This window comes from Austrofundulus limnaeus, unplaced genomic scaffold (genome assembly GCF_001266775.1).
Source record: "Austrofundulus limnaeus strain Quisiro unplaced genomic scaffold, Austrofundulus_limnaeus-1.0 Scaffold755, whole genome shotgun sequence".
In the NCBI taxonomy this organism is placed as follows: Eukaryota; Metazoa; Chordata; class Actinopteri; order Cyprinodontiformes; family Rivulidae; genus Austrofundulus; species Austrofundulus limnaeus.
Window position 1 is genome coordinate 9379 of NW_013953157.1, and position 2079 is coordinate 11457.

The following is a 2079-nucleotide window of genomic DNA, read 5'->3' on the forward strand; positions in this document are numbered from 1 at the left end:
CTGAGTCATTTTTGCGTTCCCCTCTCTGTCATATGGATGGAGGACCTCAGTTTAGCTTCTTAATTTGTCGCGCTAGCGCCGAGCTAATACATATAAGGCAGTATAGCGTTGGTGCTAGCGCGAAGGCTTACAGGCTAAGCTGAGGGTCATCTTCCATGAAGCAGCTCTGTTGTCCTCCATCCACATTTTTAGTTGTTGACTGGACTGTTTCTACCTTCTCCTCTCTGTCAACGCTCTCTGGTTTCATTTAAAAGAGTCGATCATCAGATATTGTCCAAGATTAACCTTCAGGGTGGATATAGCTCGCTCACACCGAGGACCTATCCRYGTCATCATTTACCCAGAATGCTTTGTGTGTAAWTAAAATGGCTCCATGTTAAAATATATTTTATTTAACTTTACAAAACTAAACATCCTACAGTATTTTTACAGTGTTTATTTTACAGTTGCAATATATGTTTATCAAATAAAGTCTAATGTTACAACTAATCAGGGATCCCTTTAATGAATTGGCTCCAAAAGTTAAACAGTTGAAGAAGAACATCCTTTGACTTCTAAGAGTTTTATTAAATCCAGTAAATTTTGCTAACAGACAAACATGGACACGTGATGAACTATTGTCTCTCACCTTCCACTTTACGGCAGCAAGCACTAATAAATAAAAACAGACACTGACAAGGTTCTGTACCAAACTGCTTCTGATAAGATGGTGTGGTCTAATAAGAACATGGTTAGAGATTAGACTGACAGCCCCCCTTCACACAGCAGCGTGCTCTCTGGTGTTATAATTAACCCGACTTTAGAGTAACCTGACTCTTTCCTCTGCAGGTATCTGGTGGATGGAAGCGACATGGAGGTGAACAGAAACGAGGTGCCTTTATATGTAAGTAACTCTGATCTTCCCTACAGTTTTGTGGTGGATCTGTTTAGGTWATTTTTTTTTCTTTTTAGCTTTCCTCTTCATCAAAACGAGGACACTCTAGGAGCTTTTCTCTCTGTTAGTCCCATACTTTGCGCACCAGGTGACTGGTGCGTCTTGTGTCGCAGGTGAAACCCAAGCCTGCCAGGTTTCAGTCCTGAGAGAAGCSGGGCCTTACACAAGCTGTTCACCAACTGAAGCTGATCTTATACATGAGAATATGAATATTTTATATTCCGTTTTACATTTAAAAATATAGGATGTATGTTTGCGTGAACAGCATTATAAGTTTTTCTTCTTTTTAACACTTTTACACATTTCCCTTCACTCGTCCACATCTGCCTTTCCCTTTTTGTCTCACTACCATGTGTTTTTGTGTGCGTGTGAAAACCTGGGTGGGCCAGCCATTGGAGGGTTGCCAGATTTTTTCTTTTTCTTTTTTTGAATGTCTGCTTGTTTTGCTGCGTCACCATTTTTTTCAGAAAGTGGGGGAGGGAGTTTGATCCAAAAAGCCTTCTTCTCATACTGCTTGTAAATCATTATGCACTCACGGTCCCACCTCAGAGAAGAGGAAGTGAAGGTCGCAGCTCAAGCAGAGTAAACTCTTGCTGCAGAATGATATCCAGATTTCAATGCCGGGCTTTGTGCAGACAGGCAGCGGCCCTCTGCTCTGAGATGGAGGCTGTTTTGTAACGGGATTGGTAAAGTTTAATGGAGCGACAGTTACAGATCAGAGAATGCACAAAGTGTCAGGGTTCTTGTCTTACAGCAGGTTTTTACTGAGGTAAAAATTGCAGCTTGTTCATGAGAAGGAAAATAGATGTTTGTGCAAGAAGAGAATTTCTAACTTCTACTGGCGAACGTGGAAGTTCAGTTCTACTGGAAAAAGATAATATAAATCCCATGCTGATAATCTGCAACCTCCTGGATTAGCATTCATACAAAAGTTATTCAGTTTTAAATGTACATCCAGTGATTATGTCCTGAAAGTATTTGGTGTGGTAGAGCTTTCATCTGATGTGATATTTAGGCTTCTGTGCACTGACCTGTTTRTATGGTCTCATTACTATAAAGCTTAGAATAAAATAAACTGATTAATATGATTAATATTAAAACATTAAAACATTTAATTTTTTTAATTTGTAGGGACTTATTATAAT

At 39.6% G+C, this 2079-nt stretch overlaps 1 protein-coding gene across 1 annotated transcript in view; it reads left to right on the plus strand.

Moving 5' to 3' along the window:
- Positions 1-828: 828 nt before the first annotated feature.
- The window catches only part of arhgef28a (Rho guanine nucleotide exchange factor (GEF) 28a), a gene marked incomplete at its 5' end in the record, with an annotated part of 138846 nt that continues 137595 nt past the window's right edge, over positions 829-2079 (plus strand). The window contains 1 exon segment of the mRNA XM_014028387.1: positions 829-883. Coding sequence (XP_013883841.1) covers positions 851-883 — 33 coding nt within the window.